Source organism: Scleropages formosus, chromosome 16 (genome assembly GCF_900964775.1).
Source record: "Scleropages formosus chromosome 16, fSclFor1.1, whole genome shotgun sequence".
In the NCBI taxonomy this organism is placed as follows: domain Eukaryota; kingdom Metazoa; phylum Chordata; class Actinopteri; order Osteoglossiformes; family Osteoglossidae; genus Scleropages; species Scleropages formosus.
This window is the reverse complement of record NC_041821.1, coordinates 14,734,867-14,752,010: the sequence shown is the minus strand read 5'-3', so window position 1 is coordinate 14,752,010 and position 17,144 is coordinate 14,734,867. Positions and strand designations below refer to the sequence as shown.

Genomic DNA, 17,144 nt, shown 5'->3' with positions numbered 1-17,144 from the left:
TATGAACTTTTATTTGTGTTAGCTTGAGTGGCATCCTGCCTGTTGTTAGTCTTATTGTTTGATAGCAGTTTTAGTTCCACAAAATAAAATAAACCAACAAATGTAGAAAACGGAAATGTTTCAGGGACGAGCGTTGAACTTTAAGACGCCGAGAATTTCTGCAGACCTCGAAATTGAGTACAACTGACACTTGTATTTGTTGTGTTTTGTCACCAGGCACAAAGTTCTTGTTTTGATTCGGCCTGGTCTGTTTAAAGAGGTACTTGGCAGCTAAAAGCAGCCAGTTATTCAGTTTTTTGTCTTTGTTGTGTGTTTTTTTTTTAACCTTTTTAAGAAGAATCAAATGGGTCGGTCCTTGTGATGAACGATGTTGGAACGCTGGCACACGGTGGGAGGCATCGGTGAGCACGCGAGGAAATGGAATTCGAGAAAGTTCAGATGCTTCAGATTTTTTTTAAAGAAAACATTAACACTGTACATCCATTAAAAGATTTCTCAGTTTTTCCCTTCACAAAAAACAGAGAAAAATCACAAAAATGTACAACAAATAGATAAACTAAAGAGTGAATTCATCAGAAGTTGAGCACAGAAATTGTAAGTGTAGCCACATGTAGAACACAGACTTGGGACTTTAAAACCCTATAAATTTGAAAGTGTTTTGACAAATTCATTTTAAAAGTATATAGTATGTGAATGACAGAGAGAGTGTGTTCCACTGATGTATGGATGAGTGACCCAGTGTAAGTAGTGTATCTAGCAGTGTAAGTCACCACGGTGAATAAGGTGTGTGGGCTCATAACACTGCATAGAGTTTATTGGAAGGTGATTTGGGAAAAGCGTCCGCTAAAGAAATAAATCTGTAAAAGTGACGCAAAGAAATAAATCTTTCGAGAATTATTTATTTTTTTCCTTTATCAACTCCAATTTAAAAACACTTACAGACAGAGGGAGGAGTTCGCTCCACGAAACACTTTCCAGAAACATGCTGCTCTGCTTTCGAGAACACCCTTTCCTCAGGGACCTGCACCTTACTTATTTACATTTACACAATTAATTATACTCGACAGACCTCTCTGCGGGTGTGCCAATAACCGCATTCCCACAAACAACTGCATACATCCTACATTTCACACAAAGAACTGCCATTATTTACAATCATTTACAAGAAACATTTGTTCCCGCTCGATTATCAGGGGTCGCGGCTCTTCGCTTCGCTTCGGCAGCGCGGGTGGTGACAGTAATAATAAACTAAAGCAGTACATCATAATACGAGTCGCAGTGGATCATATATAGGCTTCTATTTATGCATGATATAACAGATTGTTTGCGGGGATCATATATTCCAGAGAGAAGGACATTGGGAAACCGCGGCGCTTGTCTGGGATTAAATTAGGGTTTAATTTTTATTCTCCCTTTCAAACGCATTTTCTTCAGTGTTCGGCCATTTTCAAAAACCATGGTATATGTTATGTTGTGTTTCTCGTGTTGAGCAAGGGGGTACGAAATGTTTAACTAAAAAAAAAAACCCAGTTCTGCAGGTCTTGTTATTCAGACTAACTCCTCCCTGCGTAAAAAAAAAATGAGTTCTGTTCAACCTGCCATAGGAATTTGCATCCGTTCAGTACTGCGCTTACCTCATCACTGATAAATTTATCTTTTTATTTTTCGGAATGTAACATATAGTTTTCAATGATCAATTTTCAGTAATATTTTCATTGAATTTATGTGAACGTTTTAGTCTAAACATACCATGAGAGACTCGACTAATTTCTCTGCTGTGCAACAAATATGCACACTGGTCGTGGTTCTCAGCTTTGTTCACATTGCGTTTATTTCTATTTATTACCTGAGGAATGTAGATATAAGCGTTTCGTTTCTGCAGTTCCAGCAAGAGCAGCCGTCCGTCCCCGACCAAACGGAGCGGACTTCCAGCAGCAGCAGCAGAGGAGCTGCAGCAGAGCTCGGAACCCCGGACCCCTCCGTCACGGTCACGCCGGCGCCAGTAGAAAAGCTCTCCGCTCTTAACAAAAGCGCTCCGCCGACTGACGCCAAACTGGACAGGTGTCCGGACCCGCCGCCTGCTCTTGGTAAAAATAACATGATTAGTCGCTTTTGATTCTTCTCACGCTTACAGTTATTATTTCTTCATTTGTGCAGTCGGACTGAATAGCTCGCGACACTTCGCAGTAATTTACTGCACATGATGATGACGTACGCGCATTATTTTTCAAAGTCAAGATTTACCTAAAGCACTGCATGTTTTCTTGGAACATGATCATCATCATCATCATGTTCCATTTCGAATTAGAGTTAGCTCTTTCAGTCCCTAAAATTTCACTTTTGATTAGAATGGCTGAAATTTGGGTTGTGAAGCTGTTACATGTACTAAGTCTTAGACCGGCGTACAAAATTAAAAGGTACGAAACATTAAGAAATTAGCCAAAACTGCTAGGTTGCTGGGAAGTGTGTATTGCCCTTCAAAATAAATGCTTTAATACTATTTGAAATGGATTTATACATTGAATTACGTTTTAGTTGAAATTATTATGTTCCTAGGTGATGTTTCCGGAAAAAATCTGATACTACTAGTATTTGCTGAACCCTGCTATAGCAACAGAGGGTTACAATTACATTTTTTTTTTTTTGCATCCATTGTACTTTCATTTTACCTTGACAACAGTCGGGGGGGGGGGGGGCGGGGTGCCTATGCTACTTACAGTATACTGGAGTCATCCCCCCTCTGGAGGAAGTCTTCCCTAAACATGTGTCTGTCCAGAATGAATGAAAGAATTATGGTTTATCGCTACAGGTTCAGTTTTTCATTTTTTACACAACTGTACACCTCTTTCAGCAATGATAGCTCAGTGTTTATCCAGTGTCAAGTTTCCTGGTTTCAGTCCTGATGCTTACATTTACATTACGTTTAGCCACTACTGTAATTAGCGAAATCCTTCTCTATCCAAATTTTGCAGGTTTGAATGCCCCCTTTAGCTGTAATACCCTCGAGCAAGGTATTTATGATAAATTGCCCTAGCAAAAATTGCCTGTCTGTGTAAATGGGTAAAGGATTTTAAGCAGCTTAACATTGTTATGTCACTTCTTTTTTCCACCATATGCACCAGTGTTCATCACACAAGTACCTGCATAAAACTCAGAATATCAATGATTCTTGATCACCTTCCTACAATTTATGTTTTTTTTTTTTTTTGAGATACACAAACATTTACATATATTACAGGAGTAGCGGCTGTGTAAAGGCTTATCCGGGCACGATCATAAAGTTATGGTGCATGAACATTTACACCTTACTTGAATTTAAGAGATCATGGGCAAAGTGAGTTTGGAAGAAGTGAGTTTTCAGATCCTTCTTAAATGTAGACAGAGTTTCAGCAGTTCTGAGTGAGAGGGCGAGGTCGTTCCACCACAACGGAGCCAGAACCGAGAACCTCCATGCTTTACCTTTCATGTGCGGGACCACCAAGCAGGCAGAAGTAGATGAGCGAAGTGGTCTGGATAGGGTGTAGCAGTCAATCAAGTCTTGTAGATAGTTGGGAGCAGTTCTATTGATGCATCTGTAGGCACACAAAGGTCCCAGGCTGAAATTTCACTTCTTGCTCTAGGAAGCACACCTCAGTACAGCTAATGGGTAAATAGTTGTAAATACCTTAACATTCTAAGTCACTTTGGAGAAAAGCATCAGCTAAATTAATAAATGTAAATTTACTGCCAGAAGAAACATTGTCATTAACCAAACAAGTCTGGCAGAATGGCTCGAATTGCTGTATCCACAGCATCTTGTCACTACCCCTTCCATGTTCCCTTTATTTGTTAATGTTTTTAATCAATGTTACAGAACTCACCAGTGTGTTCCACTTTTAAAAGTGTAAGGTGGACTTCTTGTCTCTGTGTCACGTTATAGAAATGTGAAGGCTTTCATTACCAGCTTGTTGTGCGTAGTATTTTTTTTTTTTTTTTTTTGTGCGCTTTTGTTTACAGTGGGTCCACTAAGGATTGAGTTTTCGGATCCAGTCAGCATGGATACCATCAGAGCAGAGAACCCCAACTTGCGGGAAGGGGGCCGCTACAAGCCCAAAGACTGCATCGCCCTGCAGAAGGTGGCCATCATCATCCCCTTCCGTAATCGCGATGAGCACCTCAAGTTCTGGCTTTACTACCTCCATCCCATCCTGCAGCGCCAACAGCTGGATTACGGCGTGTACGTCATCAACCAGGTAAAGATAGAAATCTCTACGCTTGCTTGGTGCCAGGATGTTTATAGTTTGTTTCTGAATAAGACACGGTCTCTGTACCTTTAGGAAAGCCCCAGATACTGCATGCTTTACACAACGATAAACATTTAATATGTAAGTTCATGCAAACAGGTAAGATTTCAGTAACATGCAAGTATTTATTCTTTCGCAATATGCAGGCCTGGGTTCCAGATACTTTAGAAATATGTTTATGACAAAAATATGTGCGTGACAAAGCAGATATAAGCAAATTTTTCACGACCGTCACCCTCTCTGTATCTTCCTCTTCTTTCCCAGCTTTTCTGAGTATACAGTTTCTTCCTGTTTTCCTGTTGTGGCATTTGGGCACAAGTTTCAGCGCTTGGGTACTTCAGCTTTTTCCACATTAACAGTACGTGTATTATCATAGATTTGCTTCCTTGTCATCATTCTAGATGTCAGATTTAAAGAAAACATGCAGAGCATTTGCATAGCTCTGAGTTGCACATCGCACTGGAGAAAAGCATATGCCAAAGCATAACTGTAATCTAAATGTAACGTTCCAGGTTAGCAGCGTGTCCACACTGAAGTGGTATTAGAATTCAAGCTAAAAGAACAAAAATCTAAGTAGGCTCCAGAGGATTTGCAGGACATTTTTTAGACTGTTCTGCCGCATTATACTGTTCCACCTTCTTTTACATTATAGTGTCTTGTTAAGAAACAATATATTGTAAAGGAATTAAATACAGTTGTGGACACTTGGTGAGGTTCAACATTAAGAAAGGACATTTCTGAAGATGACCTTCAAAGAAAAGCCATAAATGTTTGTTCTATTAAGGTATGTCACATAAAGTTATGAAACTATATCCAATTTTTGAATGGGACTCACACAATTACAGAAGGATCACAGAAAGTTTTTATTGCTGAAATTGTGATACAGTCAGTGTTTCAAATGACCCCCACTTCCCCATGCAGGATGGAGAATTAACATTCAACCGAGCTAAGCTCTTCAACATTGGCTATGTGGAAGCACTGAAAGACTATGACTATGAGTGCTTCATCTTCAGCGATGTGGACCTGATACCCATGGATGATCATAACATCTACAAGTGCTCCAGCCAACCCCGTCACCTCTCTGTTGCTGTAGACAAATTTGGCTTCAGGTTTGTTCCTGGTCCTTGTTCCATTTCCACAGTTTTATCCTATCGCATAACTTTTAGCTACTATGCCAGTGGTTATTTTGTGCTGTCTATGGCCTTAATGAATCAGCCTTAATATGTTACTGAACTTGCTGTATTATGCTACTGCAATTAAACTCACTGCAAAAAAGTATTATGCGAAATAGGAATGCTGCCAACGTTGTGTAACATCAGGAAAATGCAACGGAAAATGGATTCTGGTTACCTCTACCTTTGAGAACTAGTATGCAGTGTATGTCACGCCCTCATGCCAAATGGCCGCACCTGCCCCGAATCAGAGTGGCAGGACATAAGAGAAACCGTGTCGGCACATCTAGTTGAGTGAACCCACAGAACCCCACTTACCTCCTCGTCCTTCTAGTCTCTCGTCCTTTGCACTTCATTCCCTGTTCCCTGCTTTCCTAGTTCCTGATCTTCTGCTTCGTCTGATCAACTTGGATTCCCGTCTTGTCCCTAGAACATCATCGCTTGAAATGACCCACGCCTGTCCCCGACTTCGATCCTCGCTTGCCCCTTGCTTGTTACCGCATCTAAAGAAACAGCGATTGGGTCCACCACCAACTCCTCGGTCTCCCACCCTCGCCCCATGAGAGTGACTCACTTTTGATTCCATCTTGAGAAGCTTTAGAATGGTTCTGATATGCTCTACATTTTCTAGGCGCTTAGGAGCTTAGTTGTATGTATTGGCCACTGAATCTATTTGCCATCCATGTGTGCTCAAACTCATGAGAATTGCAGCTTTTTTTACAGCTAAGTTACAGTATTAAAACCCGTAGGCTTCTGCGGTTGATGTCAACTGACTGGGAGTTTTGTATTTCTGGATTAAGCGGTGCCGTGACCACGACATCATACCGGTCTGTTGCAAACTTCGTCACCATAACCACTCAACATACACCAAGAAGATTCTCCATCTAGCTAGCACCAGACTTTTACATAAAGAGATTCAAGTTCACTGGCGTCTCCTGGACCAGCTAAACTGAAAGACCTACAATCTACACCTCCGCCTTTCTCACACATTATCTCCAGAAAACTGGGAAAAGGTAGACAGAACAACCGCAATAGAAGCGACCCACGTGTGGCATAAGATCCCATACAACCGCACACGGAAATCTGAACGACTGCATAAGAACAAACCCCAGGACACTCTGGACCCTAAGAAGGTAATCATCAACCTAACACAGAAGACACTGGACAAACCTACAGAAGAGGTACTGAAGAAGGACTTCAACTTCACAATTGCCCCAAGGAAGATCCCAATAGAAAAGATAATTTGCGGTATAGAATCAGCGATCACTGGTCTCCCGCTCAAGATTGCAGAAGAAATAAGACGAGACGTCTCAGTCTTAGTACATCAAGCAAAACCACCTACCAGTAACATTAGCAAAGAGGAGTTAAAAGCACTAAAACAACTACGAGAAGACCTAGAAATCGTTGTTCTCCCAGCGTGCAAAGGTAACGCAACGGTTATCTTGGACACGAGAACGTATAAGAACAAAATGAGGGATCTACTGGAAGACAGCTCTTACTGCAAAATATGCAACCCGACCAGCAGCATTAAAACGAAACTGCATGGACTGATCAAGAAGTTATCCATTGATGAGACCACAAAAAAGGAATTACTTTCAATCGACCCTCCCCCGCCGCTCCTCTGCGGGTTACCTAAAATACAGTACATAAACCAGGGATACCGATGAGACCCATTGCCCATTGTCAGCGCTATCAGCTCCATCACTCATGAAACCACCCGTTTCCTAGCACAAGCTCTCCAGCCATTCACCGGTCACATTCTGAGCTATATCAAGAATTCCATGCACTTTATAGAAAAGCTGAGCTCAGTGAAAACCTAAGACGGTGGCATTTTGGTCAGTTTTGATGTCGTTTCCCTTTTCACCAACATCCCCATCAATGACACGGTTTCCCTAATACAAGAAAAACTGCCAGAGAACTTAGCCGCTCTCGCAGCTTTCTGCTTCCATTCTACCTATTTCTTATTCGATGGAACATATTACAAGCAAAGGGAAGGTTCACCAATGGGCAGCCCTCTATCACCCGTCGTCGCCAACTTGTTCATGGAGGACTTCGAGGAACGGGCACTCCAATCAGCAGCACAAAAACCCATCTGCTGGTGGAGATACGTCGACGATATCTTCTTGATTTGGAAACATGGAGCGACCGCCTTGGATGATTTTTTTTACATCACATGAACTCAAGACACGCAAACATCCAGTTCACGATGGAGAAAGAGGAGAACAGAAGCCTCCCCTTCATGACATAGATGTTCTCGTAACGAGGAGAAGTGACGGCAGCCTCGGCCACAGGGTTTATTGTAAACCAACCCATACAAACCGGTACCTCCACACAGCCTCCCACCACCATCCGGTGCAAAAGAACGCGGTCGTTAACACCCTGATCACGAGAGGCATCTGACTGAGCGATGAAGGTTCCTGGGAGGAGGAAAAAACGGAAACTTCTGAAAGCGCTCTCAGAGAACGGTTATGAGCGCAACCATGTCATGAAAATCATTCGTCGGCACAAAAACTGGAAAACTCCAGATAACGCGAAACATACTACGATCGAACCAGCCAGAATTGCCTACCTTCCATACATAAAAGGCACGACCGACAAAATAAGCAAACTACTCATAGAGCACGGCATCAAAACCACTTTCACTATCGGTTCCACTACAAGAAGACTTCTCGGTACAGTTAAAGATAACCTGCCAGTGAAGACCAGCGGAGTGTACCAAATACCCTGCAGCTGTGGAAAAACATACATTGGGCAGACAGGTCGACTTATCTCCACACATCTCCAAGAACACATAAGAGCAACGAAGAACAACAACATAGACTCAGCAGTGGCTGAACACTCACTGCAGACCGGTCACGAGATTCGCTTTGAGGAGACCACAGTTCTCACACCTGTCCCCGGATACAGGAGCCGCATAATAAGAGAGGCGATCAAAATAGAGAAGCACCCCGACAATTTCAATCGGGAGGAGGGCTTCAATTTATCTAGAACCTGGACACCTCTCATCTTGAGTCTCTGCGCCAGTTCCGCAACAACCCGACCGCCTCTCATTAAAACTCAGTTCAGCGAGCCGACCTGTAATATGAAAGTAACAGCGCAAGTGGAAAACACAGCAGGGGCACCACCTATCAGGACCACCCACTACGACCTCCGACCCCATTCCCCCCCATAAATACACCCTCCTCAAACACTCCATTCCACATCTAACTTTTATGAGATGTCGCAGCTCTTTGACGATGCTTCCAACAAGAAGAGAAGCAAAACGTTGGAACCAATGTCCCAGAAGTACAAAACTCCCAGTAAGTTACAGTATGTAGAGAATACTATAACCATTAATCCACTGTTAATTTTTGTCATCAGTTACCTTAGTGGTTTTCTTGATCACTGAAGCATTCTGGAGAGCACTGAGTACAGTGCTGTTGTTGACCATTAGCTATGACAGGAATTAATTTTCAGATCTTAAAGTCCTATAATCATTTATTTTACTGGGGGTGAGTCATTAGTGCAAACACTTTTTAAATCATGAACATTTTCTATTATGTGTGAAGTTATCTTTTACATCCTTATATTTTCCAAAATGACAACCTGGTGTGCACTTGAGAACCCTTCTCATGGTACATCCATATGTCAGAACCACATAAAATGGTTCCTCTGAATGTTGAAGAGCAGCAGTTATACTCCATAGGTGTACTTTATCACTGACCATCTCTCCCTGGGCCAGAGCATGAACCCACCCTTCAGGAACCTTAATTCTCTCAGTTTTATCCACAAGCTCATCTTTTTGATCACCACTCTGAATTTATGGTTATAAGTAACATTGGGCATGGAGATTTGTTGCAAAATTCAAAGCTTTGGGAACTCGGCTGTTGCATACTTAGCCCTTTTTTACTCAAAAGTCACCATGGTCTATGTGGTGTTCTTCCGTTGGCATACTGCTAGTTGGCGTTCATTGTTTGCAATGCGATTAGGGAGTTAGTAGAGGTGAGAACAAGAAGAGAGAGAATGTGTGTGCACTTGGTAATGTTTACTTGGTGTGTTCCATGCTTGTTTGTTATCTTTATTAAAATCTTTGAATGGTAATTCTCCTGTATCCCTTACTTACTGACAACACAAGAGTCTGGTTTAGCATACATCATACTCAAAGACCCAAGGAGCTTGAACTTCGCCACCTAAGGCAGTTCTACCTGTACCTGGTAAAAATTAGCAACCTTTTTTCGGAGTGATCCATAACCCCAGATCTGACGACAAACTCTTCTTTTTCATACGAAATGCTGAGGTCCAGTGGAGCCAACATTACCACATCATCTGCTTGTTATGAATGAATGAATGTTAACACAATCCTTCTTCTCTAAGTACAGTAACCAAATGTTATGTAAAAGTTGGTTTGTCACCTATGCTCCCCCAAGGACACCTGAGAGCACATGCAAAATGTTGATCCACTGTTCACTGTCTAGGACAGAATCCTTTTGGTTCTTGAATTTTAACCTTGACTGTTTACAATAGCATCCTTTCCAGCACTTTGGGACCACTTTCTTGGCGAAGGTGGTCATGTGTGATATCCCCATAGATAGGACACATTCTCCATTCTTTCTTTTCAAATATGGAAACAACTGGTGGTATTCCAGAGGATAATTTCTCAAACTTTTGTGTAGCATTCAACATTAGCCAACAGTCCTACAATTTCCAGCACTTTGAACACTGTAAGACAAATCTTATTTACCTTTGCTGCTCAGCTGCGGAGTTGTCTTTGCATGGTGCTAAGATTTTTTATCAGTTTTAACAAAATAAAACATCCCTTGGCATTTAGAAATCCTGTCTCTCTTTCACTCAGAGGCAAATTTTTAATAGGACAACCAGGTGAAGTTATTTTCTATTCAAAAGTATCAAGTTGTGGGAGACAAACACACAGACCTTGTGACCCTCATGATTGTCTACTTATGCTGTAGAAAATATTCCAAAACTAAATCAAAACTAAGAAATGCTTTGACAGAAAAGTTTGACTTTGCAGCTGGCAATATTGGCTATACTGGGGCAATTTGAAATCATTAAACACACGATTAAATTCATAAAAATGTTTAGTCTCTTTGTTGATGTATGGTTTTCATATTGTCATAGTGATTAATTGCAACTTGTCTTGGAATCTCATAGCTTGCCCTATACCCAGATTTTTGGAGGAGTCTCAGCTCTCACTAAAGAGCAGTACCTGCATATCAATGGCTTCTCCAATAACTACTGGGGCTGGGGTGGTGAGGATGATGACATCTACAAAAGGTACTGATTTTCTTACCATCATATAGTGTCTCACTCGAGGTCAAATCCAGAGAAGTGAATAATGCACTTTGTCTTGTGAATTAGATGCTGCAGTGATCTAAGTGATCTATCAGTCTGCTGTTACCAGTAGCATAAGCTTATTAAAGGAGAAGGAAATCAACACCAAAGTATGCTTCCTTGAGTTTCACAATGGAACATTTTGTCGAACTTTTGTTAAAGGAAACTACTTTGAAAATAAATAATCACCTTTGATAAAAGCAACAGGTAAGCAATTAAATAATGAAAATAGCATACATTTCAGCATACGCTCATATCTTGCTTATTGGAGTTGATTTCTTTCATGAAATCACCTGGTTATGTGAATGTTGTAAGGGGATCTGGGAAAGTTGAAAAAAGTTGCCTAAGACAATTACCAGGGAAAACTGAAAAAAGTGTCATCCTTTCTACAATCATCAAACAGCTTTAATAACATCAGTACCAATGCATAAGGGTATTCCCATAAATATATAAAATCCATACAAAAATTGCTTTACTAAGACAAATACCCCAAAATAAAGCTTCAATCTTGTGATCAAATGAAGATTATCTAGCGTCAAAGGTATGTTTATAATGCTATACAGTCTCTAAATTTCATGCAGAAAGATATATTTATCTTGTTGTTGTAATTACAGGTGACTCATTTTTTGTCCTGGAACTAATGATATTTTCCACAAGAATTCATGTCAATTTGATTGCTTGCAGCAGGAGTTTGCTTATAAGAGATTTCAGAGAACAAATCGATGGCTGTGATGGTTGTCAGTGTATTCGAGAGGAAGCTCTGCCCTCTGTACCATCATGCCACTATTAAAAAAAAAGTTAAAAACAAAAATGCACTGAAAATTTCTTGTAACAAACATTTCTGAGGCATATTGTGCACTGATAATGTTACCTGGAATGGTGATGAAACGTTTGCAGTCTAAATGCATAGCTCGGCGAATACCTGGACATCTGGACAATTCTAATGTAGCCTGCTCTTGCAGGTCTTTTTCTCATTTTTTTCCCACACTCAAAGCAGTTTTGTAGCTAACACTGTTCCATGCTCGTGATTGAAATGTTAGTAATGGGCTTCTGTTCCAGCAGTTCCATACAATTTTTAATTTTATATGCAGTAACGTTGTACAAATATTATAGTATTTTAGCAAATCTAGGTTGTTCCAAGTTACAGACAACTCTTGGAACTCTTGATCTGAGTTGAAGTTTCATTCTTTTAGCTGCCTGAATTTGTCCCCTTTTATACTTTTATGTGGACTGGTCCAACAGGTTGGCTTTCAAGGAGATGTCCATCTCCCGGCCTGATAGCATAGTGGGAAGATACCGAATGATCGTCCATCACAGAGATGAGAAGAATGAACCCAATCCTGAGAGGTAGGGTATGAATTTTACCAATGAAAATGAATGTTTGTGAAGAGTTTCAGTGTTGTTAAAGTGTTCCTCATGTCTGAACTCCTGGATTGAAACCTTCCAAGCATTTGTAGCACTTATTTCTATACTTCTTTTTAGATTGAATACATTATTAAAGTCATGAACTGTATGGAATAAACTGCAGTTATAAATAAACTGCAGATGGTTGCGGATACTTGTGCAAGAGGACATACTCCTCTGTAGGTCTTCATTAAAATCCTGTCCACTTTGCAGAAATTCCTTGAGATCCATTGTTGCGTTCAGTCCTGCTCAGTTGTGCTTCTGTTTTCCTTTTTTTTCAGGTTTAATAGACTCGGGCGCACCATAGAAACAATGAACGAGGATGGCGCCAACAGTTTGGTGTACCAAGTTGTCAGAGTGGAGAAAGACCAACTGTACACCAAAGTTACAGTGGATGTGGGGAAGCCTGCATACTAGGTAAATTCCTGTTTTGTTCAGAGGTTTATTTTTTAGGAACCAAATATGCCTTGACACGTGATATATGAATTTGTGTTGGACTTTTTAGCTTGTAAAGGCACCAGTTCCATGGTTAAATGTCTTTGTCTATAGAAATGGAATAGGTCACCTGTTCATATTGCAAATTATTCACTTGTTTCACATGAAATTGTGCACTGTGACAATAACCATAATCTACCAAATCAGTGTCCTGCCTAACTGATTTTCCTGCTTATTTTCAGCACATTACATTGTAAAAAACATCCTCACCTCAACCATTGATAACCTATGGACAGGGTTTGCGCCATAGCATTTCCCTTTTACATTGTGATATTTGCAACAAACAAGCTGTATAAACTCCACTTCTACTTCGGTGACATCAAGTTACACTGATAGTAGTGCCTTTTTACAACTGGTAATAGGGTCATAAAGTGTAAAAAGATGACTTATAATGACACTTACTCATTCATGTGAGGGTTGCAATCAACCACAGCCTATCTTGGAATCACAGGAACTAGGGTAGGAGGAGAATACCCTGGACAGGATCCTAGCCCATTGCAGGACAGCCACACACAGCCACAGCCACAGCCACAGCCACAGCCACACACACACACACACACACACACACACACTATGAGCAATACAGAGTCACCAGTTAACATGAGACACAGCTCTCTGGACGGTGGGAGCAAACCCAGGCAGACTCGGGAAGAACATGCAAAATCCACAGACTGAGCTGGATTCAAACCTACACCCAATAGAGGCCTGGTGCTGCGAGGGAGCATCGCTACTCACTGCATCATCGTGCCACTTCAAATATAATAATAAAGCAAGAATAATAATAGCCTTAGAATAATGTTATTATGGTTGTTCAGAAGTTTTCCCTTTAGAAATAATGCACATTGCATCTTTCATGTACAAACTCCTGCTTTACAAAAAGATTTTCATAAACAAAATAGGTTCCACTACCAGGGAAGAGTTTGTGTGTCTGAATGATTAGTGATTAAATAGTAATAAAAAATTCTTGTTGTGAACTGTATCTTTTTGCAGTCAATACAAGGTTCTTTGGAGTCTCAGAAATTCTGTTCTACAGAATTTCACCAGATGTTGTCCATTAGAAACATACACACACACACACATTTTCAGAGCCGCTTGTCCCATATGGGGTCACGGGGAACCGGAGCCAAACCCGGCAACACAGGGCGGAAGGGGACACACCCAGGACGGGACACCAGTCCATCACAAGGCACCCCAAGCGGGACTCGAACCCCAGACCCACCGGAGAGCAGGACTGCAGTCCAACCCACTGCGCCACCGCACCCCCACCAGAAATGTACACTGTACACCTATTCTGAAACTTACTTATCAATATGTTATTAAAACAAAGCTAGCCAAGGCCTGTTAGCCGCTTGGTCTGAGGAAAATAATGAATTTGCACGAGAATTCTATATTCTGGAACTCTCTACAACATACTAAAAAGTAAAGGAAAATAGTACAAAACATATGATGAATAACATGATGTAGACTAGTAAATAAAGTAAAATAATAAAGCAGGTACACTCTAACAAGAGAGAGAAATGATCAATTATAAACAGAGTTTTTCATCCTGAAAAGTGTCTAACCAAGTGTTGTGTCGGTTCTGTTTTAGCTGTAGCACAATATTTCATCCTGGATTATTACTGTATGATAGTTGCCCTGTAAATGTATACGTAGCAGGGGAGGCAGACCTCTTCAGCTCTGGTCAGCAGTCTGCCTAGGAGAGGGAAACTCCAATATAAAACCTATGGTCTAAGGACCATTTGTCATGGTCGCGTCAGAGGGAAGCGGCGGACCCAAGTGCAGAGCGGTAATCGTGGTGTCTTCGGGGAAATCCAAGAGAGGAGGTCAGAGGACGGGCAAAGGGTCTTCGAGGTGCGAACGTCGTAACAGGGAGGATCCAAAAGGCGAGGTCAGTGTGCAGGCAAGAGGTTGATAATCCGAAGGAGGCAGTAGATCGGGGGAACAAGGGACGGGTTCGGGGAAGGCGTTCGGGAACAGGAAATGGCTGGAGAAGGTCGCTAACGAGGAGGCAGATCAAGGTTCCGCATCAGCTGGTTGTCCGACGCAGCCTTTTATGCTGCGGTCTGCGTTGGGTCACAGGTGTTCCGTGTTGGTCCGAAGGTGCGGGCGTGGCAGTACCCCCCCCGAGGATCGGTCCCGAACACTCGAGGGCGACCAGGGGGACGGCCTCGAGGCCGAGGTGCGGGCCGATCCAGATGACTGCTGTGGAAGTCGGCAATGAGGCTTGGATCAAGGATGTCTCGTGCCGCTACCCAGCACCGTTCCTCAGGTCCGTATCCTTCCCAATCCACCAGATACTGGAGTACCCCTCCACGACGGCGGGAATCCAGGAGCGCCCATACCGCATACGCTGGTGCACCACCGTCAGGCAGGAGAATTGGGTCTGGAGGCGTGCTTGCGGGCTGGTGTAGGGAGGTGGCCAAGGGTTTGAGGAAGGATACGTGGAACGTCGGGTGTGTGCGTAGGTGTTGGGGCAGTTGCAGGCGATAAGAGACCGGGGTAACTCTGCGGATAATCTTAAAGGGTCCTATGTACCTTGGGCTGAGTTTCTTAGACATATACGGTCCTTGGAGACCCCGGGTTGACAGCCACACCCTCTGTCCGAGTGCAAGGGAGAGGTGCCGCCGATGTCGATCGGCTTGATGTTTGATACGGGTTTGTGATTCTTGGAGATGTCGTCTGACAGCTGCCCATACCTCGCCGCTGGTTCGGTACCAAGAGTCCACAGCCGGCACATCGCTGGATCCCGGTTGCCATGGGAACAATGGTGGCTGGTACCCCAAGATGCACTGAAAAGGAGAGACACCTGTAGAGGTATGGGTGAGCGTATTGTGGGCGTACTCTGCCCACGGAAGGTATTGAACCCAGTGAGTTGGGTGTTCAAGACAATAGCTTCTGAGGTACCGACCGATGTCTTGCTGTAGCCGTTCAACCTGCCCATTGGCTTGAGGGTGGTACCCCGATGTCATACTCACTGTGACCCCGAGTTTCTTCCAAAAGGCCCTCCACACACGCGATGTGAACTGAGGACCCCTGTCGGACACTATGTCTTCGGGTATACTGTAGAGCCGGAATACATGCTGAAACAGCAACTCTGCTGTCTCCAAGGCAGAGGGGAGCTTGGGCAAAGGAATCAAGCGACAGCCCTTGGAAAAACGATCGATCACGGTCAAGATGGTGGTCTTACCATCTGACAATGGGAGGTCCACTAAGAAATCTAACGCTAGGTGCGTCCAGGGACGGTTGGGTACCGGCAGGGGTTCCAGGAGGCCGGCTGGACTCTGATTTGAAGCCTTGGACTGAGCACAGACTGGACACGCCCGGATGTAGTCCTGTACGTCCTCCCGGAGGGACGGCCACCAGTAGAGCTGCTGGATCCTAGCCTGAGTCTTCCCAAACCCTGGGTGCCCTGCCGCTGGATGGTCATGGGCCCATTGTAGGAGAGTCGTCCTCAGACCTGGTGGAACATATTGTTTTCCAGAAGGTTTACCTGGTGGTTCGGGGTCCCCTTGTTGGGCTTGGGCCAGGTCCTGGGTGAAGTCCCACTGAACGGGTGCTACAAAGCAGGACCTGGGCAGGATGTAGTCTGCTTCCGTTACCTCCGGCGTTTCGTCATGCAGCCGGGAAAGGGCGTCCGCCTTGATGTTCTTGGGACCTGGTCTGTAAGTGACAGTAAAGTTGAACCAAGAAAAGAACAGCACCCACCTGGCCTGACGCGCGTTGAGGCGCCGGGCTGTCTGCAGATATTGTAAATTCTTATGATCCGTGAATACCAAAAAAGGGTGTTGTGCCCCTTCTAGCCAATGCCTCCACTCTTCTAGGGCTAACTTAATTGCCAGGAGCTCTCTATTTCTTATGTCGTAGTTTCGTTCAGCCTCAGGCAGTTTCCTGGAAAAGAATGCGCAAGGGTATAATTTCACGGGCTTACCTTGCCTCTGAGAAAGGACAGCACCTACCCCTGACTCAGAGGCGTCAACCTCCACCACGAATGGCAACTCAGGGTCGGGTTGATGCAGAATGGGGGCTGTAGAGAACTTGGATTTGAGGTTCTCGAAGGCTCGTTGGGCTTCTGGGTTCCACGGGAGACGAGGGGTTTTACTCGCTGTAAGTGCTGTCAATGGTGCGACGATCGTGCTGAAGTTCCTGATGAATCGGCGGTAAAAATTGGAGAACCCCAAAAATCGCTGGAGAGCCTTAGTGGTGGTTGGGCGAGGCCATTGCTGGATGGTCTGGACCTTACCCGGATCCATAGCAATGCCGTCTCGGGTAAGTATGAACCCCAAGAAGGAGACCTTCTGCTTGTGGAATTCACATTTCTCCAACTTCACATATAATCTGTTCTGCAATAGTCTCTGGAGCACCTGTCGGACAGTCAATACATGCTTGGCCAACGTATCAGAATAAATCAGGATATCGTCAAGATATACCAGGACGCCTTTGTGGATCATGTCCCCGAGCACAT

General features: G+C 43.3%; 1 protein-coding gene across 2 annotated transcripts; it reads left to right on the top strand.

Annotated features, from left to right (window-relative positions):
* Positions 1–1,609: 1,609 nt before the first annotated feature.
* LOC108927818 (beta-1,4-galactosyltransferase 1-like) lies at positions 1,610–13,221 on the top strand. Of its 2 annotated transcripts, XM_029259166.1 has the most exons (7): positions 1,610–2,087; positions 3,997–4,232; positions 5,205–5,392; positions 10,604–10,726; positions 12,026–12,130; positions 12,469–12,604; positions 12,865–13,221. In XM_029259166.1, the coding sequence occupies exons 1-6, from the start codon at positions 1,751–1,753 to the stop codon at positions 12,602–12,604; spliced, it is 1,125 nt and encodes a 374-aa protein (XP_029114999.1). In that variant the 5' UTR covers positions 1,610–1,750; the 3' UTR covers positions 12,865–13,221. The 2 variants fall into 2 exon arrangements, 1 of the variants encoding a protein (XP_029114999.1); XR_001965623.2 differs by lacking the exons at positions 12,469–12,604; positions 12,865–13,221 and adding an exon at positions 10,811–10,990 and having other exon boundaries at positions 12,026–12,100.
* Positions 13,222–17,144: the final 3,923 nt, after the last annotated feature.

Excerpts from the sequence above, each read along its gene's own strand:
- LOC108927818 (XM_029259166.1), top strand. The coding sequence starts at position 1,751 with ATGAGAGACTCGACTAATTTCTCTGCTGTGCAACAAATATGCACACTG. Across the intron at positions 5,393-10,603 it reads GTAGACAAATTTGGCTTCAG|CTTGCCCTATACCCAGATTT; the intron begins GTTTGTTCCTGG and ends GGAATCTCATAG. Across the intron at positions 12,131-12,468 it reads AATGAACCCAATCCTGAGAG|GTTTAATAGACTCGGGCGCA; the intron begins GTAGGGTATGAA and ends CTTTTTTTTCAG.